General features: G+C 43.1%; 1 protein-coding gene and 2 long non-coding RNA genes across 4 annotated transcripts in view; 2 read left to right on the top strand and 1 right to left on the bottom strand.

Annotated features, from left to right (window-relative positions):
• Nucleotides 1-2,202, top strand: part of LOC309340787 — a 30,990-nt gene extending 28,788 nt beyond the window's left edge. Inside the window, exon 3 of the long non-coding RNA XR_014156082.1 lies at nucleotides 467-2,202. This is a non-coding gene — a long non-coding RNA (uncharacterized lncRNA). The remainder of the gene's footprint in view (nucleotides 1-466) is intronic.
• Nucleotides 853-18,519, bottom strand: DPT (dermatopontin). The gene is made up of 4 exons (XM_081859829.1): nucleotides 18,180-18,519; nucleotides 9,580-9,705; nucleotides 4,582-4,689; nucleotides 853-2,742 (listed from the first exon to the last, which is right to left on the bottom strand). Exons 1-4 carry the CDS (start codon nucleotides 18,476-18,478, stop codon nucleotides 2,667-2,669), a joined length of 609 nt encoding a protein of 202 aa, XP_081715955.1. The 5' UTR covers nucleotides 18,479-18,519; the 3' UTR covers nucleotides 853-2,666.
• LOC309340795 lies at nucleotides 4,712-26,671 on the top strand. 2 transcript variants are annotated; one of them, XR_014156098.1, is made up of 3 exons: nucleotides 4,712-6,469; nucleotides 7,135-7,365; nucleotides 26,422-26,671. It is a non-coding gene; the product is annotated as an uncharacterized lncRNA (long non-coding RNA). The 2 variants fall into 2 exon arrangements; XR_014156099.1 differs by lacking the exon at nucleotides 26,422-26,671 and adding an exon at nucleotides 9,533-9,613.
• The last annotated feature ends 1,107 nt before the right edge of the window (nucleotides 26,672-27,778 follow it).

The following is a 27,778-nucleotide window of genomic DNA, read 5'->3' as shown; positions in this document are numbered from 1 at the left end:
GCGGCGGATGAATGCTTCCTGTGACTTTTAGGCTGCTGCAGTTGAGCATTACAATGGACAAGGCACAACTGTTTAAAGAGACAGAGAGGAGCCACATGCAAGGCGAGCAGCAGGAGCTGGCAAGGGACTAGAGTGAGATAAAGTCTCTGAAGCAGGCTAGAACAAATCCATTGAGGCTCTTCTACAAACAAGGAAACGTTTGTGAACAAAGTGCAGGTCTTCGGCAGTATCATACTGAGTCATTTGCTCTTCACAGAGGCATCTGTAATCTTATCGCCTGCAAATTCATGCAGTCTCTCGTCTTTTCCAGAAATTTGTGCTTGTTCAGGGCATCGCTACTTAAAGAGAAAGTGTCCAACGCTTTTATTTGTTTATTTTAAATGAGGGACCCATTGTGTGAGGCACCATTGGGCCTACAGTGATATAAGGCCAGTTCTAACATGGCATTTCCATTTTTCCTTTTCAGATAAAAGGAAGCAGCTCAGAGAGAAAGGGGTATCTTTGCTGCTCTTGGCTCTGGCCATGACAACTTCTGGCTATGACCCCCACCTACCCCTGGTATGTCAAGTGAAGAGAACAAGCTATAATGCTTCCATCTGCCAGCAGTTATATTTCCTGTTGTCATTGACTGAAAACTGAATGTTGCTTCTTTCCCTGGAGTCCTTGAGAACACGATTGACTTATTTCTTGGCAACCAGCAAATTTAGAAACATACGGTAGTTGGGGGGGCAAGAGAGAATATTTTAAAGTTACTGCATCACCAAATTATTTTATTTTTTCAGTTGATTAGGATAACAATTGACAATGTGCTTGTAAATACCAGACATAATAAAGATATCCTAATACAGGCAATTGGAGTAAATTGCATAGTTTATTTCAACAGGGTTGTCTTTGGGTTCTTAAGTATCTCCCTTTTTTTATTTATTTAATCCTCTCCTGTGATAGAACAAATTGTCACCAGCTTCAGGGACATGGTCACACCTTTTCATGCCCAATAAAGTTATACCCCACATTTGACTTACATAGCACACAACATCAGGATGTCGTCAGTTTTACACAATCGTGTTCAGTCGCAAAACTGCAACTCTATATTCCCTTTTTAGTTAGAAGTTGGAGATCTGGTCTTATTTTATTCATCATGGGCCTCTGATTATTCAGGATGTCAAAGGAAACATTAAGAAAAACACAACTTGATACCGTTTCAAAGTTCACCTGAAATTTAGACATATTAATTGTAGAAGCGATCATATTTCAGGCAATGGTGTTGATAAGCAATCTCTGGCATCCTTCCTGTTAGGCGGGCTTGCTATATAACAGGTATGGAGAAACTTTGATCCTCCTGATATTGCTGAACTACAATTCCCATCAGCCCCAGAAAGCATGGCCAATGGCCAAGGATGAGGGGAGTTTTAGGTAAGTGACATCGGGGGGGGGGAGGGTTCCCCACAACAGATAATATGAATGTGATATATTTTCATGGGTTGCAAAATTGTGGCATAGAAAAAAATGCCTCTGCTATCCTCTAATTGTAAAGGCACTACATTAATCATGTTTTTTGGCACTGGGAGCAGGATTTTTTCTGCAGAAATTGACAGAGTGGGGTCCTGAGTTGGATCAGGGGTAGGGAAGCTTCAGCCTTATATCACCACCACTGCATTCCCAGTCGAGATGAGGAGAGAACCTGAAATTCTTTTGTCGGGGGGTGGGGGAGCTCCCATTTGCTCAAGCTGCTTCTCCTTCCCAATGCAAATTGTGGGCATGGAGGGCAATCCAAATACTGAGACTACAGCAGGGGACAGAGAGCTAAAGCCCCCTCCTGCCCCCACACCAAGATCTCAATATGGATTGAGTTGCCACACTGCTTAGTTTGTGCAATAAAAAGTCTGCACTCCAAGCGAAGGGGCATGATTAACATCCTGTGTGGTTTGGCTTGCTGCTCTGGGTTATTTTGAAGGAGGTATGCACACTGGCAGCATTTGTTGGCAAATGATTAGCTCTGAAACATCAGCAAAGCACAATTTTGGGCATTTTGGCGGTCCTTTTTTGCAAACTGACAACGGGGCGCAGTGGATACAAAGATGCCATGCAAAATCAACATGCATCTGTACAGGTGAGCTAGACAGCAAAGGAAATGGCTTCATCTAGGTTTATATCAGAAAGCATCTAAACAATGTAAAGTAGCTGTGAATTAAAAAAAAAATATCTAAAAAAATCAAGGAAATGGTCCAAAGTGTTGTCTAAAGGCACACACACAAGGCAGCTACCCATACTCTCAGGTCGGTGCTGGAAGAGACCCAGTGAAGGGCAGAAATACACACACTACACACTACAGTGTTAACATGGGTCCCCTGCCGTTGCATCCACCAGGTATGTCGAAGGACCAGGAAGGGGTAGAAGTGGAAGTACTCTGCACACATGCTCTGCAGAGATTATGTAAATCAACCCAGCCCATCTAATCCCTAATTAAGAGCCAAATGGATGTGCCTGTCTTGTAAAGTTGAGCTCAGTGTTCTTCGCAGCCCTCTTTGCAGAATAAGAGTCATTCTCACTCATCTGCAAAGAAACTGGTGTATGGTTGATATATGGCCTTTGCTATTTTTCTCTCCTTTCCCCTCTACCTTCATTCCCCCCTACCACCACCCCACCCCCTGAAGCATGGCGCATATTCACTTCTTCTTAAAATTGTCAAACTGGCAGTCAAAATCCGTCATCCTGCAGATAATAAACTTCCACTGGCGATCCCTGCAAGGGAAAAGATAGAGGAAACAAGTGTTTAGGTGGTGACCAAGATAGAACATTGCAACAGAGCAAGGCTTCTGGTTGGGCTTCTGTTTTTGTTTTTGTTTTGTGATCTGTCAGGATGAACTTTGCTCGTTTCTTTCAACTTGATCATCTCTAGCTAAATGACTTAGGCCCAAAATATATAAAAGACTGCCTTCTTACCTACAGAGCTTCCTGGGGGTTGAGATCAACTCTTGGTAGTTCCACCACCCTTGGAAGTTCAGAGGGTGTAGCCACAGGTATGGCCTTCTCTGTGGCAGCCCCTATGGTGTGGAATTCCCTCCCCACAGAGGTGTGTCTGGGTATTTCAATATGCACCTCTTGGCAAATGCTAAAGACGCACATCTTTACTCTGGCCTTTGACACCTGAGTTGTATGTTGTGGCTGTAATCTGTTTTAACTGTTTTTAATTCTGAATTTTGAATGTAACCTGCCCTGGGATCTGCTGGTGAAAGGCAGGTAATAATTTAATCATCATCATCTCATGATTTTGAACTATTGGAGGTGGAAACTTCAACAAAAATTGGGTGTTTGATTCTAAATGCCAGGGTTCTGGTTGTTGGAGAAACCTTAATTTGATGTTTAGGGTACTTCTAGACATTAGCTTTCTCCAGGAAACAATGGGAGAGAGGAGGCATTGCCATGAAGCAAACAGAAACAGATGCTTTGGCTAGAGACACTGAGTATGTGGTGGACATTTCCCATAATTAAAAATGAACAGGGGAGAAGGCATCATTTTTGGCATTTTGTTTCAAATACAAAAATGCCTTAGTACAATGCAAGTCCTTTACTGCTCTCAATGAAATTTGACCCCATTTTCTCTGAATGTGAAAAAAGAAAAAAAAAAACAGAAGGCGGGCAGAGTTTGCCTGGGAATGAATACTTCTGCCATCAGCCAAAGGAGAAGCTGCAAATGTGACCAGGCATTGCTAGGCCTACAATACAATTTCAGACCACATTCCTTTATGGGCCAGCTTCTGGGGGCCACATACAAGTGGTGGTTAGGGCCAGAAGCATAAATTAGGCAGAGTAATGGATGTGTGGCCTCTACCTTTCTACAGTAGGGTGCATTCCAGAGACACTCAACAATCAGAGGTCTCTCCCCACTCCATTCCCACCTACTCACATCTCCCAATCCTCCTTCCAAACAAGCAAAAGAAGAATTATCACAATTCAAGGACAAACTGCAGCCTGGCAAAAGTACTCAAGGAGACTACAGAGCAGGGCTGGTGAGGGTTGTGGTTTTGGGAAGGGGGTTGGCTGGAGTCTATTGGGAGCTTAATAGGGAGACTTAGAGGGTTACAATCAGCCCTTGAGCTGAAGTCCTCCGCCCCTGCATTTAGGGTTCCTTGAGGAGGATCAGCAAATCAAGCATTGGAGGGGTTGGGGTATGGAAAGTCCCTTATTGCACACGAAAGCTCATACCTAGAACTAACTCAGTTGGTCTTTAAGGTGCTACTGGAAGGAATTTTTTTATTTTGTTTTGACCATGGCAGACCAACACGGCTACCTATCTGTAACTGCTTTGACTGGTTAAGGGATAAGAAGGGGGAGGGATACAGAAGTCCCATACTGCTCTGATTGGGTAAGGGCTAGATTGCCACTCTGTCTCCAGCTCAGTGGATGCATGAAGAGGGATCATCATGGAACTTGTGATTTCCATGTCCATAGTCCCTACCTCCCTTGGTCTATGTTGTACCTTCCACACCATTGTTTTTTTGGGGGAGTATTACAATGTAACAAACCATTTCTTTGCAGCACAGGAAAGGTTCAGGTTTCAAGAGAATTTCTGAATCTGACCTTTCCACACCGGAGAAAGTTGTGGCTGCTCCACGGATGTAATGATCATAGGTATACATCATCATGTCCATATCTTCCCCGTAGTGTTCTGGGTGTTCTGTTGTCAACCTTTTAAACAGGAGGAGTGGGGGGGAATCAAGTTATTTGCCTTCTCTAGAAAAAGTAAGAACAGTTATGTTTCAAATGTTATGACTTTTGCTTTTGTCAGCCCACTGAAAAACCTGTTCACACATGTAACTTAACCTAGTGCATATCACGCCCACTTTGAACTGAAGTGCGGGTAGTTGCCCCACATCCTGTGATTTCATGTCTGCTCTTGACAAACACAGAGGGGCTGCGTTCAGTGTAGCATTAAGCAGATGGTTCTGTTGGAGCAAGGTCTTCTCCTAAGGTCCATTTTGTGTCTACTAAGTCCAGGGCCTTTAGTGTGGTAGCACCAGCCTTTGGAATGCTCTCCCAATGAACAGCAGGAAGGCACCTACAGTACTGGCATTTAGGCACCTGCTTGAAACGCACCTGATCCATCTATGGTCGGTATATTAAGCTGATGGGTGACATTTTTTAAAAATGGATGTAAATCTGTTATGGATACTATGCTGCTCACTGCCATGATTCCCACCCTCACCTTAACGTTGGTAGTACATTTTTTTTTTTGCAAATAAACAAATAAATTAAAGCAATGTAAAGAGAGAGAGTGTGTTGTGTCTTGGTCAGTTCTTGTCTTCAGTACTTTTCATCTAGTTCTTGCTAGCTTCTTCAATGAAAAGAAAATGCTTCGGATGTGTGACATGTGATGTGCCATGCAGAGTCGCTATGGCAACCTAGTCAGATGGGCAAAATAAAACAACAACAACAATGTCTGCATTTGTGCAGCATGTTGGTTTACCCATTCATGCTTCATCAAACACAGATGTCTTACTGCTACTCAGGGCATTCTTAGAGACTGGCCCAGGGAGTAACCTGTTGTACTGGGCCTGGATTTGCCGTTCTTCCTCCTCTTTTACTTTTTTAAGGGTTGCTGGGCATCCTCAAAAATTCAGCCCCTGTGAGACCCCTCTCACCCTTTGCCTGCTGGCTGGGGCTGATGGGAGTTGTAGTCCGCAAGGCACCGTTTGGTCAAATGATTAAGGGAAATAGAAAGTTTAGGCAACTTGCCCAAGTACACAGAAGAAGCCTGTGTCAGAGTCAGGAATGGAAATGAGGAGAGCATAGTGTCACACTTGGTTATTCTACTTCAGTGGAGTCTCTCTGTCTACAAGCCCTTAGCTATTTTCGGTGATTATAGACACACTGAAATTGCCCTATTTTTTATATAATTAAACATATATTCCACAACTTGGTTTTTCTGTTTAGTAGTTTACTATGTCATGTACATAGCAGATGTGGTTTAATTACAGATCATTTCCTGGCTCTTTTTTCTCATCCCCTCCACCCCCACCCTCAAAAGACCATTCAGTGCACTGTCTAAACATTGCCAGTAATAGAAGAACATTCTCTAACAAACACAAACAAGAACAACTGACTCTGAAATTCTGGAACGGCTCAAAATTCTTAAGAGGGAACTTCTCTCCCATGCCTGATAGAGAGAGCAATGGGACTATGTAAGTTTCTCTCTTGCCATGTGGTGTGCATGTGTGAAAGATAGAAATGCTGTTGAGAGAGAGAGAGAGAGTTGGATGAAGGAAGAGAGATGTACAATTGCCTTTCAGGCTTCCTGCTATGTCTGTGTCATCTTCAAGAAACCTTGGAAGAGCTGTAGCTCAGTGCTAGAGCATCTGCTTTGCGTATGGAAAGTCCTTAGGAACCTGCTGGATCAGACCAATGGCCCACCTCATCCAGCACCCTATTCTCATAATAACCAACCAGGTTCAATCCCAGGCATTCCCAGGTAGGCAATGATGTATTTATGGGAAACGGGGCATTTGCTTGGGGCAGCAAATTTGAGGAGGTGGCATCTCATCACAGCAGAGAAGAGGCCCCAAGGTGCAGGTGGTCATTCCTCCTCCTTGCCCTGCAGCAGTATCAGCACCATGGCAGCTCTCCTCAGGAGGAGGGAAGGAGGAGGAGGAGGAGGAGGAGGAGGAGGAGGAGGAGAGAACAGTCTCTCCCTTGGGGAGCAGCTGCACATTGGCTCCTTCCGGGCCATTGTGTTGAAAATCACCAGAAGTGGCCAGAAGCCATGTTGAGGTCAACATGAGAAGGGTAGCACCCTTTGAGCAAGGCTTTCTCCTTGGAAGGAGGCATGACGAAGGGCAAAAGAGACTTCCTCCATTCCCTTCTTGGTAAATGTGGTCATTGCTTGGAGAGGCAATGGTGAGTGAGAGCAGCTGTAGCACCAGCCAAACCTTTCTGGACCTCGGCAGCCCTGCTTGCTTGGAGCAGGGAAATTATTATAAACAGCATTCCAAATGCTGTTTATCTTTCAGACTGCTTCAAGCTGGGGATTGAGATCTCCCTCCACTTATATACATTTACAGATAGATGCAACATCACAGTGACATCTGCAAAGAATTTGCTACTTCTCTATTTAACTTTCTTCTTTATTCCTTCCAGGCTAACGCTGGAAGTTATAGAACAGCTGGCCTCTCATCACAGAACCATAAAATGTAGCTGATTGCTAGAGCCTTTCCCAGGGAAATACCTTACTTTGCCTTCCAAGATTATATTTTGATAGAGTAATAAAACTGTCCCATATAAAAGAACAAGGCAACCACGTTCAACACTAATGAGATCTCACAGGTTCCTAGTAAATGAAGGCTGAATTTCTGGAACAGTTGTCTGCAAGTAAGTCCCATAGATTTCATCAGGGCTTGCTTCTGAGTAGAGGTGCATAAGATTACACTTTAAAGCTGTAATCCTATGCACATTGATGTACAAATAATCCCTCTGAACTTCATGGGCTTAACAAAAGCATAGACTTGTGTCATAAAGAGGGTATGTTGTGATGAACCACCCTGAGATCTACAGATGAAAGGAGGTATACAAATTAAATGAATAACAACAACAACAACAACAACAACAACAACAACAACAACAACAACAAGAAGGAAATGCAAATAGCTGTTTGTGGGCAAGGTCAGACCATTAAGACACCAACCAACAGGATTCTGAGCACAAGGTTTGCTTGGCTTCATAAAATGACGCAGTACTGTAATAGTCAGTATGTGGACTCGGGGACTCTGCACAAATCCTGATTGAACACAGAAGTTGCTGGACCAGTCTGGCAGCTCAAACACAAAGTGAGTACAGTGGTACCTCGGGAGTCAAACACAATCTGTAAAGGAAGTCCGTTCGACTTCCAAAACGTTTGGAAACCAAGGCGCAGCTTCCAATTGGCTGCAGGAAGCTCCTGCACAAGGCGTCACAAGGCGTTCGTCAACCAAGGTTCAACTGTATCTAGTTTGTAAAATGGAAATACTAGGAGGAGGCTACACTTAACAAGGTTTTATGATAAAATGTATCTTTGCTGAAAAGTCTTAGGGGTAAATTCTGTGCACAGTGTAGGACATTGTGGAGCTGGAGAAGACTCAGAAAAGGGCAAGCATGGGGTTGAAGCAACTCTCCCATGAGGAATGGCTACAATATTTGGAGTTATTTCAGTTCAGAGAAAATGTGAGCAAAGGAGGGGATGATAGAAGTATATAAACTGATGTGTGGAGTGGAGAAAGTGGACAGGGACACATTTTTCTCCCACTCCCATAAAACTAGAACTCAAGGATGTCCAATGAAGCTGAACACCGGAAGGCTCAGGACAGATAAAGAACATAGTTCTTCACACACTGCATAGTTAAACTATGGAAATCGCTAGTAGTGACAGCCACCAACTTGGATGGCTTTAAAAAGTGGGTTGGACACCACCATTGACCGGGATTCAGAAATAGAGAACATATTGTTGCACTCAGCTCATGCTTACAGGTTTCCTACAGGCATCTTGTTGGCTTCTGTGAGAAAAGGATGCTGGACTAATGGGCCATTGGCCCTGATCTAGCAGGATCTGCTTATGTTCTCATGTGTATAGATAGTGATGGATACCTAAGCACACACTCATGAGGATGCCAGAAGCAGGGAGGTGGGGCTTCAGATATGAACAGCATCCGAAGCTGCCAGGCAAGAGCCTTCAATTGACATGGCAAATCGATGCTCCAAGATTACAACTGAATTGAATGATACAGTAGCATGACTTGTCCCACGGAGGCACAAAACCAGTTCCTTCATAAATGTAAGCAAAGGCCTTAATGATGACCTTCGCTAGTAAAGCAGAGAGCACCTCCTTCACAAGGCAGACTTTGGGCAGGGCTGTAGCTTCACGCGCAGGTGCAGAACATCAGCCGACACTTGGAAGGATGTTTGAAGATTTTATGAAGGGAAATCCAAGATTACTTTCCCTCCTATCTGCAAGGCAATTTTTATTCTGGACTTGTATGCATTGTTGTTGCATGTAGGTCAGCAGCTGGCCCACTAAAAGGCAAGTAAACATCTTGTGCACATCTAATTGAAAACTTCACTTCCTTTGTAGTTCTGTTTGTCTATGATACTTTGAATCACCTTTGGTCAGTCCATTTAAGGAAGCAATTTGCCAGTGCTCATCTTAGCTGCACAGACAAAATCATCCTGGTTTCTAATTTGGACAGCTATATCAACAACCCAGTCGCTCAGCTTGTGATACATCAAATTACCCTGTTTTGTTCTATATTCAAGCTCAGTTTGTACTAGAAACTGGTTTTTTTGTATTACAGTTCCAGCCCTCTGGGGTCAACCAACTGAAATCAGACAGGCACGTAGTATTTGATGCTTAGGTACCTACTGAAGGCATTTTAATTTAAGAAGGCTTTCTCTGAGGAATCATTTACACAATCATTTACAAAATATTAATTGTACATCTCTGGAAATTGTACATCTCTTGCTTTTAGAGTTTAAGGGAATGATCTTGGGGTGTGTTTTTTTTTTTAAGAAATGCTCTCAATGCATTAAAAACTCAGTGCACTTTTGTGAACTCACCAACATGAATATGGACATCTCCGGCTGTAGCGGCAGCAATAGAATTGCCACTCTCGATCAAGCACCGATGGAAAATATTGGCTCTGGAATCCTGCCACCAACCCGTTATTTGAGCATGTTTGATACCTGAAGAGAAAAACGATAATGAAAATAAGTTGTACTACTAGTAATAGCAGTGTTGTTGTTGTTGTTGTTGTTGTTGTTGTTGTTGTTGTTGTTGTTGTTGTTGTTGTTATAAACATGCCTGTAAATACTTTCTTGCAGAGTACTGGAATCTAGCAACTAGGGATGAGCAAATATGACTATTTTGGTATTTCTCGGTTCCTAATTTCCCACTATTATTGTTGTGAGTTTGCAGAGTTAGTCTGCATGATGCCTGAGTCCCTTCTAACTCCTGAAGTCCTGATTCCAGCAAGGATTGAAATCCAATGGAGGATTCCATTGATGAATTCGTCAGGCAAGTTTTTGTGTGAGAGAATGGGCATAGTTGTCACCTAAGGACCACCATTAATGTAGCAAAAGAAGTGATGGTGCCCTCTGGGCAAATGAACAAGCCTTTCCCTCTCCTCACCTGGCTGCTACTTAGAAGGACAACAGCGAGAGTCCTGGGCTTCAGCTAGAAGCAGGTAGAAGCCAGAGAGTGAGAGACATGCTTTATTTCTGTTTTATTCCAAGGCTGTGACTATCAGAAAGTGTAAATGCTGTGAGCCCCTCCATCTTAGGCTCAGGTTGTATATATGTGTAAATAAACCACATATCCTAAAGACACCATAGTCCCTGCTATCTCTCATTCCAAGGAAACGGAACCCTGGGTGAGTGCATGGAACCCCTGGACTCTTGCACCACTCAGAGACTGGGGTGACGTGCAACCCATGCCATTATGTTTTCCACATCAGTTTGCAACTTTTTAAAAAGTCCTCATGAAAATTCATCAACATTTTAGTGCAAATTTCTCCTAATAGTCACCTTTTGTGTGCAACTTTGCCTCACAAACACATTTTTGTAAAGCAATTTCCCCATATGTATTGCATTTTTTGTACGGTATTCTCACTAACCTATGCATTTATATGCACACTTCTTTGCTAGCAAACGACATTGCAAATATGGAGAAGCAACCCAGACCCTATCCCTGGCTTCCCTTTGCCCAGCCCTGAAAGGACTACCAGGCTTTGGTAGTTGCTGCTGACATTTTGTGATGGGAAGACGGTGGACCGACCCTCCTGAGTACACGGGACATTGGTGACTCCCCAACAGTGCCAGCCCTTGAAGCTTAACTTTTTCTGATGTTTTAAATGGTCTCATACCTGTAGCTGAACCAGGCCAAGTCTTTCCCCCACTTACCTCATATATGCCTGCCCCCAAACTGTGCTCCTCAGATAGGGCATTGCTGTGCATGCCACAAGGTTCCTCTTAGTTTGTACCAGAAACCAACCCTCCAGAGTCAATTACCAACTGAAATCAGACAAGCGCCTGGTGCCTTGAAGTTTAAATATATTTTTGTTTTAAATATATTTTTGTTTAAGAAGGCTTTCCCATAAGCTATTTGTTTTGCTAGCTGCATATCTTATAAACGGTTCTGTCTTTGCAGTCTATCTTTTGTATTTCATTTCATTTTAACTTATTGTACATCGCTTTGATAGCTTGTAGCTTTGAAATAGTTTATAAATCAGCAGAATCAATAACGTAATAATAGTTAATAATGATGATTCTCCTTCCCTTGTGATAGTCTACCATACATGAACTAAGAAAATTATCTGCAGTCTCTAGGGGCTGCTGGCAAAGGTGTACATTCTTCCAAAAGTGAAATGCTGCTGTAGACTAGGAATAAGTGCTTTTTAAAGATCTATTTGCCTGTCATGGAAACCAAATCTATTAGCACTTCTAATAGTGCCACCACTGTGTGGCAGTTATTTCGCTGGCACTATTTCACAGAAATCCCTGTGTTCTGTTTTTCAAAACGGCCGATAAACTAGGGCTGCTTTGCTCAGCTATTACCATAAAAGCCATGCAGTTCTTTCAAGATGATTGTTTCATGTGCTTTTCTTTCTCAAGCGCTGATACGGTTACTGTGTCATATCACCATCAAATAGTAGTTGGGGCTAATGGCTTCATCTATCACTTCACAGTCACCAGTGCCGCCATCAAGGAAGTTTTTTGTTTTGTTTTTTAAATCATTAAATGGTACAAAGGTGGGGTGAGGTGCTAAGACTAGGTAAAACTTCCACATAAGGATTTCAGTTTCAGCTTGGATAAGTAAAGCCAGACATTCCAAAGGAACATGACCTCAAATGGCTCTATAGCCTTGAATTGTTAACCAGTCATTTTCCCCTTACACTCACTTTCGACTTTGTCAGCAAAAAGGGGTGAACAAAGATAGTTGCATTTGGATATGGTTTTGTTAAAAATAAATAAATTAAGGTCTCAGATATAGAATAAATATTCATAAATGCACACATATCTAAATATATGAAACATGTCTGCAACAGTATGGGAGAGCAATCCTGAAGCCATTTTGACTCTCCCAATGACCTCAAATATTCCTCTGTAGTAAGGGACGCAAATGAGGAAAGCCTTCCCATTGCCTTTTTGCTTGCAAATACTGTCTTAAGGGTGTATTTGTGTATGAATAGGGTGAGCCTGTGACCTGGATTCAGGAACTAAAGTATTAACCATCACAAAAGAATGGCCAGACTGCCCAGGTAATGCAATCAGTGACCATTATCAGGTATCCTGGCAAACAGGATTTCTGCTGTAGACTGGCTCTTTCTGTGATGTTTTTTTGGGGGGGTCTTGGGCTATAGGGTGGGCAATTTCAAAAGTCTATATAAGGGCTTGCACACCTTTGTTCAGGATTCCCCTCCTTCCTGCATGTGGTGAGTGGGGACCTTGTTGCAACAGTTCCTTTAATAAAGACCAGGCTTACTAGCCACTTTGCTTCTCAGTATACTCTGGTTGGCCTCTGTTATTTTCTCCTACCAATGGGGAACCCACTTAAGGACTCTATACAGGCTCTGGAATACCCCATAAGGTAAAGGGAGCAGGGTTTTTTTTTCTTTTAACAGTTTTCAAAGACCAAAGGAAGTTCTCTTACACTCTGGCAGACCCATCGGTCAATCTGGTTCAGTACAGCCTAGAATCACAGAGGCTTGCTAGGGTTTTAGTCAAGGGACAATCCCTAGCTCTACCTGAAAATGCCACAGACTGAACCTGGGACCTTTTGCTTACCAATGAGCTGCATCCCTTCTCCAGTTTGTAAGGAGTTTGCCCAGGCTCCAGCACTCCTTGCCCCATACTAGCCTTCCTCAGTGCCAAGCCCTTTCTCCTCAACCCCACAACTACTTTGGCGCAGGGTGTGTGTCCCCAGTTCCCAGCTTCCTTAAATACTGCAGTTCCCAGGATTCTCTGGGGGAAGTCATGTGCTTTAAATGTCTGGAGTGGATCTGACCTAATTTTATGATGGTGTGCTGGAACATCTTATGTTATCGCCAGCTGCATAGGTGGAAGCAAGCAGTGCTTTTTAAAAGAGGAGAAGGCAGTACAGTAGACCTGTTACTGCTTGTGGCTACACACTCTTGTGTACTGCTGTCACCACTAGTAAAACTGCCTCTGCAAGTTTTAGCAGCATTACCAAAATCATCGTCATCTGTGGCCCCAGTCCCAGGGAAAGTGTGGTGGAGTAGAGGGAGAGCTAGGCTAGCAAGTGGGAGAACTCAGGCTCATGAAGTTGTCCCAGCTCTTTCTTAGCCTAGCCTTGTTGGCTATTTGCAGTTTAGTTGCACTGCAGAAAACTTGCTGGGGAGACCACACATTACAAGGAACTCAAAAATAACAAGGTTTTAATAACAAAAACAAAAACTCCTTTTACACTAAATACATCAACAAGCACGACCCAACCACCAACCCATCCCCCAGGGTACTGAGAGAGCTAGGTGCTGCTCTTTATATACTATACCCAATTGCTGACACAGCTTAATTAACACAACTTAGCAGCACCTGCTATACTGTTTCACAGCTGTAAAGAGACCATTCAACAAGCCTAGCCTTCCTCACAGGGTTGTTGTGAGGATAAAATGGCACAAAGATATATTACTTCCTAAACTCAGGCCTTGAGAAAAGGGTGGGAAATAAATGTACATCCTTTGGTATGATGAGTCATCTAGGCCTGTTTTATTTCATAGACTCCATCAGCGTTTCTAGGCAAAATATTAGCTAACGATAGCAAATATCTCTGCATACATGGGGAAAAAATGGTCATTTGTATTTCCAAACCAGAGTGTTAAGAGGTCAGTGTTAATGACCGCTCCCCACTTAAAACGGGGGACGCCTTTTGCGTGGACGCGTGCAGCCCTGGATCTGGAGTGGCCCCATCAGCATAGGCTTTGCCTTCCCTCAGGTGGGATACCTGGAGGTCCCCGCCTACCCCAGTGAGTTGTCCAATCCCACCTGGGCGAAGCGTTGCCAGGGAAACCAGGCCAGGTAAGGGGAGGGATTACCTGCCCACACAATAGAGGGTTTGCGGTCTTGGGTGGCGGTATCAGGCCTTGGGCGGAATCCTTTAGTCCATCTTCCTCTTTGCGGCGGCGATAGCAGGGTTCCCCGTTAAAGGGGTTTTTGAAGGGAGGCTTTGGCCGTACGCCGAAAGGTCGTCATTGCTCTCCCCTGCGGCGTAACGGGGGCGGCTATCTCTGCTTGAACATATGTTCTCCAGAGCCGGCCCATCCCCCCCACACACACTGGATAACCCTGATGCTCCCTAGGTCCCCGGCTGGGGACTAGGGAGGGAGAACGCCCAATGCCTGAGCCAAGGTCTACCCACATTTGAAATTTAATAAAGTTGTGGCCAATTTAATCCCATAGCAGGTTGTCTAGAGTCGTTATTCCACATGACGGGGGGGACCACTCGGGATCTGGGGACTCCGCCTGTCCACGCAATGCTTTCTTAACATGCATATTTTTTCCAGATTTAGATGCTTTTTCTTATTTCCATTTTGCCTTTAAAGACATAACTCCAGAACATTTCTTCCTTTCTTTTTTAGCAAAGAAACTGGCAGGTCTCTCTCTCCTACCCTGTGCCAAATAAGCACATTCTGTGTGAGCAAAGTGAAGAAGAAAAATATATGCAATGATGAGCAATACAGTTAAAAGATGTGAAAATGTTTTGTTGAGTTCAGTTAACATTTTAATGTTTAACACAAAGTGCCAAAGGCTCCTAGGGGAGGTGGGGTGGTGAGAGATTATGCCCTCTTGTTCAGTTTTCTTTTTTGGCCTTAGGATATTGAGGGAAAGTTGTGGTGCTGTTTTAGTACAAACACAAATTTTAAAGGCAGTAACGTAAAAATGAGATTGTGAAGAACCTTGCAACCAACTTAACACCTTACTAAGAAGAAGATACTAATGGGGGAATGGGGCGAGGTTACTTGACCGCCAGTCAAAGGACTTGATAATTCTTCCATCTATAGTTTCATTTAAACAAATATATATATTTAGTCAGAACACAAACCCAAACTTTGGCTCAGATATGTTGACGACACCTTTGTAATTTGGCCACACGGGAAAGAAAAACTGGATAGCTTCCTCACACATCTCAACAACTTACACCCCAAAATACAATTCACTATGGAAATAGAAGCCAACAACCAACTTCCCTTCCTTGACGTCCTAATCTACAAAAAACCTGATGGCTCCCTAGGACACACTATCTACCGGAAAAAAACACACACCAACCGCTACTTACATGCACAATCACACCACCACCCTGCACAAATAAACTCCGTAGCCAAGACTCTCATCTCCAGAACCAAACGCCTGGCTGACAAAGACCACTTGACAACTGAGTTACAGAATCTCTCAAACGTGTTAATTGCCAATGGATACCAGCAAAACAGGATTACGAAGCTAATCCAAAAGGAAACACCCCCCAAAAACCAAGACACAGAAGAAAACAATGGCATGGCCCTCCTTCCTTATATCAAGGGCACTACAGATAAAATTAGCAAAATCCTCCATAAACACAATATCAAAACAGCCTTTTGCACCAACCAAAAAATAGCCAATATCCTCAGAAACCCCAAGGATAAAATCCAGTTGGAAAACCAAGGGATCTATGAAATACCCTGCAAAGTCTGCCCAGCCACGTACATTGGACAAACAAACAGACGAATAAATGCACGTATCGCAGAACACAAGAATGCCGTCAAAAAAGAAGAAAAAACTTCCTCTCTTTTCCAACACATGAAAGAAACAGGACACGAAATTAATTTTGCAGATTCCAAATTGCTCTTTAACACGGAACATCACCACAAGAGAATAATCATGGAAGCCATCGAGATAGAGAAACACCCTCACAACATGAACAAGCGTGACGACACATCCCGCTTGCCAGACATCTGGAAATTAGCCCTCCCCACAAAAACTGACACCAGATCCAGAGGCACACAGAACGCCAACACCAATCAACCACACCAGACCCAAACCCAGACCCTCTCCACAGATGAATTACAGACACCATCCAGTAGCCAATCCATGGTGGCACCTCCGGATGCTGCACCCCCCTGCAATCCCTACACAGATCTGGCTGACACAAGCCACAAAACCACAGCTCGCCCCTATACACGAAGCCAAGCCAGAGCACAACTAAGTACAGTACAGCCATCTTCTCAGGAAAACTCTTCACAAAGTTCAAGAGGTCAAGACACAAAGACTTTAACAACTAATCCACACCTAATGACCCACCTAAGTGGTACTCAGGATATCACTCAAGAAATCACTCAAGATATCTCTCAAGTAATTAAGGAACAAAAGAAGAAAAGGCACACTAGCCTGGGAACTTCCTCTCTGCCCAGAACATTGGAGGCTATACACCACACCCCCTCTACAGTATTTATAGGAACTCAAACACTGAGATCCTGCTCTGTTCCAGTAACAAGAAGCCGAAAGCACCAGCCTGAAGATGACGAGTGAGACCTCGTCGAAACGTCGCCTAGACACCCCAACTTTTACACGGGAAGACACCCGAGGACACCAAAACCTGCATATATATATATATATATATATATATATATATATATATATATAGAATCATAAGCAAGGAAATGAGGCAGTGCATTTAACACCAAACCATTAGAAGACATGTTTAGATATATTCTGCCTAGAAATATTTAGTGCACAGTGAGTATGTGTGACAGAATGTTCTGCACACATAACATGAAGAGAAACTGAGAACTGGGACTATACATAAAATATCCACTCCCTATCTTTTGAGGTGGTAGAGAGGACTTTTAATCATTCTTAACTGAATAGGAACAGGAGTCTTTCATTGCAAAATTCATCCAGCACTGGGCAGATCTCTCAAATCATTAAAATGTTGGCGGGAGATCAACAGCACTTTCTTCAGAGAGCTGAACATATTCTAATAGAGCTATCATTACTCATGTACATTCATTCCTCTCCCTCCTCGCGCCCCACATGGAATATTTCTCTAGTCAAATAGATTTTGCAAGGTTTCCTGGCACTGTTAAAATCTGCTTCGCTAGAACAGAATATGATAGCCCTGCCAAGCAAAAATTCTTCTCATTACAAACAACAGCAAGAACTATTATCCATCTAACTCCAGCCAATGTTGCTGAACCGGTGGACAAAAGTACAATGCTTGCAAGACAAGGAGGGAGACAAATCAAGGAGCATTCACAATGTGGAGGAAGCAAGGAATGGAACAGTACGAATAGGAGCCATTGTGGTGCTGTGATTAGAGCGTTGGACCCACTTATTTCTCACAAAGTGCCAACACAAAGTGCCCTGAGTTGTTTAGCTTTTGCGCGTGGGGGGGGGTGTTTGTCCAGGCTTGTTGAGCTTTTTTGAGGGAATGCCAAGAGGCAGGCACCAAACTAACACAGAGGAAGCCAATCGACAGCAGGCAACAATCTCCCGCCCAATCACCACAGACAATCTCCAGCTCGCAAATAACGCATTTCCAGCTTGCAGTGGCATGGGGGGCCCAAGGAACTCTAGTGGGAGTTTCCTGCTCACAGTGGTTTGGGGGGGACAGCTGCCCACTTTGCCAACCCTAGCAATGGCGTGGCTGGACCGATGGCATGTGTGCCCACAGAGAGGGCTCTGAGTACCCACTCTGGCACACGTGCCATAGGTTTGTCACCACTGGACTAAGATCTGGGAGACCAGAGTTCCAATCCCCACTCAGCCATGAAGTTCGCTGGGTGACCTTGGTCCAGTCACTACCTTTCAGCTTAACACGCCTCATGGGGTTGTTATGAGGGTTGTATGGGGATGGGAAGAACCAAAAATGCCACCTGGAGCTCCTTGGAGTAAAGGTGGGCTATAAATCCAATAAATAAATGAAGTTGCGACTGCCTCATCTATGGAAATACATAGCAGAATCATCACCGCAGCTTGTTGGATTGTTCACACTGGCTTAAGCAGAGCGTTAATTCCTTAATTAATTTGTTTTAGTGCCACATGCATTGCTATCTGTTAAGCATCGCATCAGCCTGGCGCTGAGTAACATGGGTTTCGCACACACACACTTTCTCTCACAAACACACACAATGGCAGCTCCTCAAGAAAGTTTAAGCTTGGTGTCCTACCATTCCAGTCCAGCTCTGTTGATCTCTTCCCACCAGCACTCTGAGGGCTCTCCCAAGGTCTGAGGGGTAGGCATGCAGGCATAGTTCCACAGTCTGTCAGAGCCTTCCTTTTTGCTGAAAGTACTCCTCACAGCCACTATCACTTGTCCATGAGGACACTGGAAATTGAAACCCTGCCGGTACACATTGACCCATCCGTCACTGCCCCTGTAGTCACTATACGGGTCATAATAGTCCATGTATTGGCCCCAGGCCACCGTGAGCAGCGGCAGGACCATGCAGAGGAGAGCGAGGTCCATGTTGCTTGTGTTTCTGGCTGTAAAGTGTCCTGCTGGTTTGTTGTGCTGGCTTTTTTCTTTTTTTTTAGCATCACGTCAAACATTTGGATTCCAGATGTGGAATATCTAGCTCCAAACGCAATGTGTCACCGTTTAGCGGAGCTTCTCTGGGCGAAAGACTTGGCCGCAGACACATTCAATTAGTTTTAAGGTGGAACTTTATGAGCACATTAATTCCTGACATCGTCTGAGCTGGGATTTCCTAGGACTATAAACCAGTTGCAATCCCAAGGGCTCCCATATAAAAAGAGGTGAGTGTTATATATCACAGATGTTCATACAGTAGCTGGAGATGGGGACAGGAGGGGGGGAGAAAACCTTTTCCATTTGAAAGCACAGCTACTGCTGCAGGCAATCGTGATTTGGCAAAAAGCTGGAATTCCAGGAATCACAATGAAATAACTTCAGGTTGCAATATTCCATCCCTAGCCTCTGTTTGGCTTTGGGGGGGGGGGGGAGAGAAACAACATTATTTTTTATTGGAGAAAAATATTCCTTCATATATTAAAAAATACAGTCTTGGATCCAAGTATGTACCTGTGCAACTTTTGCACTGTAAGCTTGCTGCCCTGTGATAAAATCAACAGATCACTGGGAAGGCGGGAAAGGATAAAATGTGCAACTCTTGTGGAACAGTTGAGGGGCCCTCCAGACACCTTTTAAATTAGCCAGTCATGGTTATTTGTGCTCATGATGGTTATACAGCATCTTGTTTTCCATGCTGTTTGCACCTGCAAAGGTCTCCGGGCAGATATTAGGCTTCATTTCCAATCATTTCATGTCCCGTAACTTCGTCCTGAAATCCTCCTCACGCAGAACAGTTAGTGTTAAAGTACAAGTGTGGAAATGGAGGCAAAGAATGAAAAACATCTGAGGCTGCCCTTGCTGCAAAATTGGTTTCACATCATGATTAATAATAATAAACAAACTTACCTGCTTTACTTGCCTTCTTCAGCCTCCAGCTTCCTAGTTTCAACTCCTGCCATGTGTCTCCTCTTTGGTCAGTTGAATGAGCCTGCTAATATCCTTTTCCCTTTCTTTGTCAGTTATAAAATACTATTTGGGTAACTATTAAACATAATAGTTACCCATATTTTCTCCTTACCAAGGCCCGATTTTGCACTATACATTTAAATCAGTACCACCCCACTTTACACAGTCATGGCTTCCTCCAAACATTTCTGAGAACTGTAAATTGCTATGGGTGTCAAGAGTTGCTAGAAAAGCCCTATTTCCCCTCATAGAGCTACAATTCCCAGAGTTCCCTAGGAAGGGGGAACGATAGTTTAACCACTCTGAGAAACGTAGCTCTGTGAAGGGAAATAGGGGTCACCAAACAAGTGAGAAAATGAGACACAGAGAGAATAGAAATGGACAGATTTAACCCATCCCTGATGATAGCTGTCTGCTACCTCCAGTACTGCAGACAGTATGCCTCTGAAGTTGCTGAATACCACAAGTGGGGAAAGTACTATTGCCCTCATGTCCTACAGGTGGTCTTCCCATTGGCATCTGGTCGGCTGTTGTGACAACAGGATGCTTTGGTCTAATCCAGCACGTGTTCATGTGTTCTCTTCTAATGTGCATGTGTTGAGAGAGCCACTTTTATAGGAAGCCCGCCAGCAGAAAGTGAAGGAGCATTTTGCCCTGAAATCTGGTATTCTGCTTTCTGTTCTGCAAAAAGCACAATTTGTTTGAAGGGACTCCAGACTCTGAATTCTAGAGCACATATGGCAGTGGAGTGTTTTGCATGCGCAAGGTGTAGCATTTCCTGTTGAAAAGATCTTGGGCAGAAAGGCTGGGAAAGTCCTCTGCTTGTGAACTTGGAAACTAAAGCCACTGCCTGTGAAAGTTAAGATAAATAAAACTAGGGAAGATATGGGCCAGCATGACGCAGATGCCCCTGCTTGCTCTGCATTTTGAAGAGAACTGGCCTGATTTGCCACTCCCAAACTTATATGCAGATATATATACATGCCTACTTGCTTGAGAGTCCCATGGACTGCAAGAAGATCAAACCTAGCCATTCTTAAGGAAATCAGCCCTGAGTGCTCACTGGAAGGACAGATCCTGAAGCTGAGGCTCCAGTACTTGGGCCACCTCATGAGAAGAGAAGACTCCCTGGAAAAGACCCTGTTGTTGGGAAAGATGGAGGACACAAGGAGAAGGGGACGACAGAGGACGAGATGGTTGGATAGTGTTCTCGAAGCATGAGTTTGACCAAACTGCGGGAGGCAGTGGAAGACAGGAGTGCCTGGCGTGCTCTGGTCCATGGGGTCACGAAGAGTCGGACACAACTAAACGACTAAACAAAAACACTTGCTTGATTATGTGTTTCTCCAATTATTGCAATGCACTCTTGGTTAAAAAAAAAACAATGCACACCAAGATACATATTTTAGGAGAAAATACATTGGAAATACACTTGATATTGTAGAGGAAGAATGTGTACAAAATGAGTACAAAATGCATGCAATGCCTGTGCTAATTTTGTGTGTGCAAAACCTGGGACAAAACAGACTTATGACTCAGAAGGGAAATAGGCTTATCTGCCCATCCCTAGTGGCACCAGCTTATTCTGCATCCTCTTCCTAAACACGTACCGGTAGTTTCCACCTGATGTTTTGTTCTCATGCTGACAGCCTAGCAAACAGTGGTAATTTATGCTAATCCTATAACGGCTCCAGGATATGAAACCTCCCCGAAAAGCGTCTTGCATTCTGCAGTTATCCAGCTTTAATGGCACTCCTCTGACAATCCTATAAACTGCATTACTAGTAAATACTCACAGATTTCTTCTGAATAGAAAGACCATTCCAACTTCTTACCATAAAACCGCATTGGCCCAATGCTAGAAAACTTTTTTTTTTTTTTTTAACAGCCTGGATGAAAAAATTACCAAGCAAAAGTGGATATATAGGCAAGTTGCTGAATCTCACATTAGAACCATACACCCAATGTTTATTGGGTTGGGTGTTTTAAAATCCATTTTCAAGACGGCCAAGTGTTGGAATACTTGAGTAGTATGTTTTCGTTTTCGATTATTTATGGGGCTGGAGGACAGATTTTCAGAGGGCAGAAAGTGATTTGAGTCAGAGGCTTGATTCTGATGGTATAATTCTGATGCTTCAGATAGTTTGCCCTTGCATATATATGTATATGTTTTTACTCATTGTCACCTGTTGTTGGGTGTTGGTAGGAATATAGCAAAGTGATTTATAGTGAGTCAGCCACTTGATCCATCTAGCTTAGTATTTTCCAAACCAACAGGCAATGGCTCTCCAGGGTTTCTGAAAGTACCAGTAATTTCCCCCAACTGCAAATAATGATGATGATGACATATCCCAGAAGATGCAAGGGACTGAACCTGAGAGATTTTGCATGCAAAGTACCGGTATATGCTCTACCACTGAGATATAAAGGTAAAGGTAAAGGGACCCCTGGCCATTAGGTCCAGTCGTGACCGACTCTGGGGTTGCGGTGCTCATCTCGCTTTATTGGCCAAGGGAGCCGGCGTTTGTCTGCAGACAGCTTCCGGGTCATCTGGCCAGCATGACCAAGCTGCTTATGGTGAACCAGAGCAGCACATGGAAACGCCGTTTAGCTTCCCACTGGAGCGGTACCTATTTATCTACTTGCACTTTGATGTGCTTTTGAACTGCTAGGTTGGCAGGAGCAGGCACCGAGCAACGGGAGCTCACCCCGTCACGGGGATTCGAACCACTGACCTTCTGATCGGCAAGTCCTAGGCTCTGTGGTTTAACCCACAGCACCATATGGTCCTTCCTTAAAAACAGGATCTGCAGGTTTTTGAAAGAATAGAAAAAGCTGCAAAATCTGTTTGCCAGGGATGAAAGAGAGATGAACACACCACGCACAGGGCTCCCTCTTCCAACCAGCTTCAATTCTCAGGGTGGTGGGGAATTATAATCTATATCCAGCCTGGACCTTTGTGTTTTGAACTGCAAATGTCTCCATTTTCAACTTTAAAAAAAAATGCTTTTAGACTTTGTGAAAGTGAAGTCTGTTTACAGCCTACAAAAAAGAAAAGGTAGTTGTGCTTCCATGTCTTGATAATAGTGCTGGTAATAGTATTATTTCTAGTTTTATCTTTATAAATAAATTCAAAACATATTTATACAAATATATTCAAATAATTAAAACAGTAAATATTAAATGGACACTATTCATTTCTTGGGGGGGGGGGATTCCTACACCCTTAACATACTTTGTTTGTTTAGTTAGACCTGGGAATAATCGTCATTGAACACAGTGGGGCATGTGTCTGAGTACACATGCATAGGATTGCACTGAAAGACTGATCAGACCCTTTCTCTTCTTCAAAGAAAGAAATCTGAGATTCTCACATGGTCCCTGTGATTGCACAATAATTTTATATGATAATATGAATCTGCCACATTGCCAAATAACATCCTCATGCTTAACTAGCTCTACAGTGAGACACATTCTAGGTTTACATTGAGGTCCTGGGTGATTACTCATCATCGTACAGAAAAATGTCCAACTCCAGCAATGAAGATGACATTATACCCAAGAGAGTTTGCCTCTGCAAGAGCTGCTAATCACCATAGCAATGACTCTTCCACCACCAGCACTCGCCTGCTTTTTCATTTCTTTTTTGCCACATCATACAGTGCAAGAGTTGCCATATTTCAGCATCTAGCATTGAAAGCTCCTGAGATTATAGTAAGAAGTTTGTTCTTAGAGAAGGAAATGCTAATTTAGTAGGAATTCACAATTAAGGCTGCAATCCTCACCCTGTTTACCTGTGTGTAAGCCCCAGTAATTTCTGTAGGGCTTACTTCTGGAGTAGGCATGGTTAGAATTGCACAGCAAGGTATCAAATGTCCGAACAGAGCAAGATATGGAATAGAGTGAGCCATTCTTTGCTGCAGCCAGACTTCATATATCACACTGACTCCTATGAAAGCACAATAACATTCATATCAACTATACTTTAAGACATGAACAGGCCAAGCGGAGACCTCAAAATGCCAGATTATGTGGATGAGCAAATGAAATATCCAGGAAATGTGATGGCTAACTCTTTTTAGCTCACACTGAAGGTTGACCACCACCACCACAAATGGTGCATGTCAGAGATGCATGTGGTCAAAGCTGCCACCAAACGCTTCATTTTAGAGCAAATTTCTTCTATTAGAGACATTTTTATCTGCCATTTTGCCTAATACATACATATTTGCAATGCATTTTTCCTTAATAATGCAGTTTTGCTTCGTTATTTTTCACCACCATTGTTATCATGTCACTAATATTACTGTTATTAATATCATTACAGTCGTATTATTATTAATATCATTACAGTCGTAACCTCTGGTTACGAACTTAATTCGTTCTGAAGGTCTGTTCTTAACCTGAAACAGTTCTTAACCTGAGGTTCCACTTTAGCTAATGGGGCCTCCCGCTGCCACAGCACCGCCAGAGCATGATTTCTGTTCTCATCCTGGGGCAACGTTCTTGAGAGCCAGTGTGGTGCAGTGGTTAAGAGCGGTAGTATTGTAATCTGGGGAACCGGGTTCGCGTCCCCGCTCCTCCACATGCAGCTGCTGGGTGACCTTGGGCCAGTCACACTTCTTTGAAGTCTCTCAGCCCCACTCACCTCACAGAGTGTTTGTTGTGGGGGAGGAAGGGAAAGGAGAATATTAGCCGCTTTGAGACTCCTTAAAGGGAGTGAAAGGCGGGATGTCAAATCCAAACTCCTCCTCCTCCTCCTCCTCTTCTTCTTCTTCTTCTTCTTCTTCTTCTTCTTCTTCTTCTTCACCTGAGGTACTGCTTCCAGGTTAGCAGAGTCTGTAATCCTAGGTGTTTATAACCCAAGCTGTTTGTAACCCAAGCTGTTTGTAAGCCGAGGTACCACTGTACTATCATATTCCACCAATATACAGATTTTATGCACACTTTACCACATGCATTTTTCTACACATTACCTGTCTGCAGAATGGCACTGCAAAATGTGGAGAAATGTGGGGACACTTCAAAGGATGACTGTTTTTTTAGTGGGGCAGTGTCCCACTCTCCTTATGCAACAGCCTCCACTGCAAGAAGGGGTTACTTGATGAGTGTAGTTTGTTATTCTTTTGAAGAGGCTTCTGTTTTTACACAATGTAAAGAATGTTGAAGTTGCATTCTGAAATGGAAGATCTGCATGAGAGGAGAGGATCTTATGTAAATAATAATAATAATAATAATAATAATAATAATAATAATAATAATTTGAAGATCAGCTTCTTAACCTTTTCTCTTCATGCATGTTTTCCACTGACAATCACCCCTCGCCAGCTACTTTTACCTTCCACTTCTTGTCTTTCCCCTCACAGTGGACATAAAAACCACTTGCAAGGGCAGGGGGTGATTTTTTTCAGTGGAAAACAGCATGAGGGGGAATGGTTAAGAAGGCCCTCACTTTCCACTCTAATCTTTCCTTTCTTGTAGCTTTGGTGACAACACGGTGTAATATATCCCCACAAAGAGTCATGAAATGTCACATAACTAGGCTTGTCATGAGAATTCACTTGAGCCTGGCTCAAAGGAGAGGTGAGCTTTTAAAAGACCTCTGAGCTCCCTAAACCTTCACTGACTCAGATTCATACCACCTATGTAACTTCCATTTTTTACTTACTTTTACATTTGGATGGCGCCGAGGCAGTGGAGCATGTCAAAGCTTCCAAAGCAGTTTCTCTTGGGAGTTGTAGTACTTCCAAGGGACATGGGCATCGCAGTGACCCTTAGTTGAACTACAACTCCTAGGGGACATTGTTCTGGAAGCACTGACTACTCAGTAAGCATCAGAAGGAACCTACCTGCTCCCTGCTCTCTTCTCGGTACCACGGTCACTGCAAGGCCCTAATTTAAAAGTAAGTAAAAGGGAAAGGTCCTTCATTTCCCAGGTTCCCCGCAGCAGTCCAGGGGAAAACTGGTTTGCCCACCTCTACACATAAAACATAGTAAAGAGAGACAAAGTTTAGAGAGGCCAAAAGCTGTATCTCACTCCAGACAGTTACATTGTCAGATGCAGGGGTTGGAGGAGTTAAATGGCCTCGGCCCAGGATAGCTAAAGGAGTGTCTCCATCCCCATCATTCAGCCCAGACACTGAGGTCCTCCTCTGAGGGTCTTCTGGCAGTTCCCTCACTGCGAGAAGTGAAGTTACAGGGAACCAGGCAGAGGGCCTTCTTGGAAGTGGCACCCGCACTGTGGAATACCCTCCCTTCAGATGTCAAGGAGATAATGAACTACACAATTTTTAGAAGACACCTGAAAGCAGCCCTGTATTGGGAAATTTTTAATGTTTGACATTATTATATTTTTATATTCTACTGGAAGCCGCCCAGAGTGGCTGGGGAAACCCAGCCAGATGGGCAGGGCATGAATAATAAAATTGTTGTTGCTGTGTAATCTAGAGACTATCTTCATGCACACTTGACCTGTCATAACAGGACTTGAAAGTTTGGACTAACTTCAGTCCCATTGATTGACCTATTGTGATGGCTATTTGCTAGCTTATATTGGGTTAGGGTCAGACATAAGTCATGATGAGAGTTGTAGACCCACTGAAATGAATGGAACAGGGTCTACTCTAAGCATGACTAAGTCTTGATCCAACCCAATACCTCCAGTCTTCCAGTCTTCTGACACTGTGCTTACTCAACAGTACTAAGATGTGCAAAAGCTCTGGTGCTTGTCATGGGAACAAATCTATGTCTGTACATTGAGTTGGGTTGTTTCCAGCATGAGTTTTTCGTTGGAAACTTGTTCCTGTTGTTCTGTGCAGTGTGTCTACGCCATGACAGAAAAATAATAATAATATCATTGCAAACTGCTGTGGGGTAATTCCTAACTAATCACTCTTAATAACTCTCCACAGATCCACAGGGGTAAAGCAGAGGTCAGCACTCGATTGATCTTCTGAGTTAAAGCGTCAGAAGTGGACTATAATTCTCAGGCTGGTCATGGGAATGAGATTGAGTCCAGCCTGTGTGTTGAGTAGTTCTCAGGGAAGCACAATTATTGCTTCATTCTTGAAAGCGTTGCTGAAGGGCTTAATTCCTCTATGTACACGCTATGTACACTGGAGCAAAGGAAGTGTAGAGTATTCTCATTTTCATCTGCTTCCATCTTTATGCATCTTTGAGAAACAAAGTTTAAAGGTTGTTAGCATTATTTCTTGCTGTTGCTTTTAAAAAAAATTAATGCTGAAAAGATGATATAAAACACAATAAAAGCATTATCTGTTAATTTTTAAATGTAGTATTCTAATAAGGAAGATACTTGAAATGCACATATTGCAAAGCGGAGGTTGAGTCTTGAGGGAATAGTGACCTGCCTAAGAGCACTTAAAGACTTTATGTTTGAGCTGAGATTTCCCAGCTCACCCTGTCAAAAATGTATAAAATGTTGTTGGAATGGTATACGATGGATGAGGAAGTAAAGTCGGTTATGATATACTGGGCCAGAGATTTTGGATACAATATACAATTGGATGATTGGGAAAAAGTATGGAATGAAAATATAAAATTTACAGCATGTACTACGTTAAAGGAAAGTATCATGAAAATGGTATATAGAAGGTATATCACACCGGTTAAGTTAGCAAAAATGTTTAAAATGTGTAATAAGTGTTGGAAATGTAAAGAAAAAGAAGGATCATTTTATCATATGTGGTGGGAATGTAAAAAGGTGAAGGGTTTCTGGGAGATGATATATAATGAGTTGAAAAAGATGTTGAAATATACATTTGTAAAGAAACCAGAAGCCTTTCTGTTAGGAATAACAGGAAGTGAGATAAATAGAAGGGACTATAAACTCTTTCAATATGCAGTAACGGCAGCGAGAATATTAATGGCCCAGAAATGGAAACAGGAGGAAATACCGACCCTTGAAGAGTGGAGAATGAAACTTATGGACTATGCAGAGTTGGACAAACTAACTGGGAAGATTAGATACCAACGGGATCACAAGTTCATTGAGGACTGGGCAAAATTCACAGAATATCTGAAAAGTATATGTGATGAACAAACAACGCTAGTGGGATTTAAAGAAGTTTTGTGAAAGCTAGAGGAATATTGTTAAAAAGAAACAGGATAGTAAGGGTACGCTAAAAGGCAATATTATATTTAGAGAATGCGTAAAGTATGTAAAAAAATATGGATGATTTGCAGAGAAGCTGATGGAAGTCTAAAAAGTTGAAATTTGTGAAAAAAAATTGATATGGTGAATTTGTA

This window comes from Podarcis erhardii (assembly GCF_964252035.2).
Source record: "Podarcis erhardii genome assembly, chromosome: 4".
In the NCBI taxonomy this organism is placed as follows: domain Eukaryota; kingdom Metazoa; phylum Chordata; class Lepidosauria; order Squamata; family Lacertidae; genus Podarcis; species Podarcis erhardii.
The sequence above is the reverse complement of the archived record's forward strand: the minus strand, read 5'-3'. Positions and strand labels throughout refer to the sequence as shown.

Bases quoted from the DNA above. Each gene is read 5' to 3' on its own strand.
- DPT (XM_081859829.1), bottom strand. From the start codon at position 18,478: ATGGACCTCGCTCTCCTCTGCATGGTCCTGCCGCTGCTCACGGTGGCC. The intron at 4,690-9,579 runs GTGAGTTCACAA...CCTGTTTAAAAG, and splicing joins AGATGTCCATATTCATGTTG to GTTGACAACAGAACACCCAG. The intron at 2,743-4,581 runs GTCAGATTCAGA...TTTCCCTTGCAG, and splicing joins ACTTTCTCCGGTGTGGAAAG to GGATCGCCAGTGGAAGTTTA.